General features: G+C 48.6%; 1 protein-coding gene across 1 annotated transcript; it reads right to left on the bottom strand.

Annotated features, from left to right (window-relative positions):
• Positions 1-9: 9 nt before the first annotated feature.
• GUITHDRAFT_149669 (hypothetical protein) lies at positions 10-1612 on the bottom strand (the record flags this gene model as incomplete). Its single annotated transcript, XM_005817718.1, has 2 exons — positions 10-32; positions 136-1612. Coding segments are annotated over 2 exons (1500 nt in total), but the record flags the coding sequence as incomplete, so codon positions are not given.
• Between the last annotated feature and the right edge of the window lie 96 nt (positions 1613-1708).

The raw sequence follows: 1708 nt of genomic DNA, 5'->3' as shown, positions 1-1708 counted from the left end.
CCTTCAGCTTCAGCTCCAATAAAGGCATTTTTCTGCCCGATTTGTCTCGCAAGTCCTTCATCCTGCTCTCAAGCTCCTCTCTCTCTGCCGACCGCTCCTGAGACATTTCTTTCTCAGGGTTCGAGTAGGCTTCACTTTCAACCTTTTCACCCCATTGATCGAGATCGTCCCGCAAGCTTCTCTCGTCGTTGTCAAGCTTTGCGCTCTTGATATATTTTTCAGCGTCATCTATCTTCTTTGCGATTTCCTCAACGAGAAAGTCCAGTGCCATGGTCTTATCTGACCCTTTTATCTCCTCCTCAAGTCTCCTCAGCTCTTCACATGAGGGGCTCAAGAAAGTTTCTTCGGAGACAGATTGTTCCACTTGACTTTCAAACCGGTTCAAGGCGTCATGTGTCTTCACTATCAGCGCATGTCTCTCCTTCAGCTGGTCTCTGTTGAAGCTCATGTCGTTGAGTCTCTTCGCCTGCTGGAGACGAACCCCCGCAGACTCCAGGATGAAGTTCACCTCGCTTTGTACGTATTCTGAGCTCACGCTTCGACGAAGCGACTTTCCCTGTTTGCCCATGAGATTCTTTTTCGCCTCTGCGCTGAAGTCGTAGTCTTTGTTCTTCACTTTCTCGGTTGCTGATTTACGAACAAGATGTCGAAAACTCTCCATCTCAGCTTTTTGCTCCTCCATGGAATCGAAAACCACTTTCTCTTCGCCACACGCATGGTCGAGATGCTTCCTGAGCAAGTCCTTGAGACGCGACTCGATCTCGCTTGACTCTATCTTTGATTGAAGCTCAGACCTCTTGCTCGGCAAGTCACCATCTCTGACTGCTTTCGTAAGCTCTTCTACCTCTCTTGCGAGCATCCAGAACGTGTAGTCCTCCAGAGCTGTCTTGGCCTGCTGGTGCAGGTCGTTCTTGAGGGTTTCGTGGATGTTTTGGTTTTCCGTGATCTGGTGTTTGACATCTTGCAGGATTGCATCGCTGAAGTTGCTCGTTCCTTCTGAGAGCTCGTCATGCAATCGCACAAGCTCTTCGCTGATCTTTGAAAACAAGCTCCACACAGCCTCCTCTTCCTTCTGTCTGAGCTTGCTTTCAATGGCCTTGCGGCAGCGAGACTTTGTCGTCGAGATAGTCTGCATGGCAGTATAAGCTCCACCAACATTGAGCTTCTTCAACTTCTTCAGCACTTCCCGCTCAAGGTTGCAAACGTCTTCAAGGGCTTCAAGACTTTTACAATCACGCAAGGAAGACAACGCTTTTTGTTTGATAACAGCGATCAGACTACTTGTCTGTGCCTTTAGCCTTGCAGTCAATGGCATTCCTAGTGAGACGGCATCATCTATCCTCGACTTTTGAGAGGACAAGAGCTCCTCTTTCAGATCCTCAAGCCTGCTGATCCCAGACTCTTTGCTAGGCTCACCTAGAAGATCGATGGCTATGAGGTTTGCTGTCAACATCTCAACAATGTCTGGATCTTCTCTGTAGAATGGTTGCAAGATCGTCTTGAACTGCTTCTTGACGGTATTCAATGTCAAGCTCGGAGTTTGTCCTTGACTTGAGCTTTCCAGCACTATCAAAGGAATGACAGACTGCAGCGCCTGCTTGTTCTTTGCGTCCTTGTCAATGGAGAAGATGGTTCGCAAACCATCGACAAGACTGTCTTTCACAGCTCCTCCTCGTCCATCCACACTTGTGATGCTGCTGTGGCGTAC

This window comes from Guillardia theta (genome assembly GCF_000315625.1).
Source record: "Guillardia theta CCMP2712 unplaced genomic scaffold GUITHscaffold_637, whole genome shotgun sequence".
Lineage (NCBI taxonomy): Eukaryota > Cryptophyceae > Pyrenomonadales > Geminigeraceae > Guillardia > Guillardia theta.
This window is presented reverse-complemented; position numbering and strand designations above follow the sequence as displayed.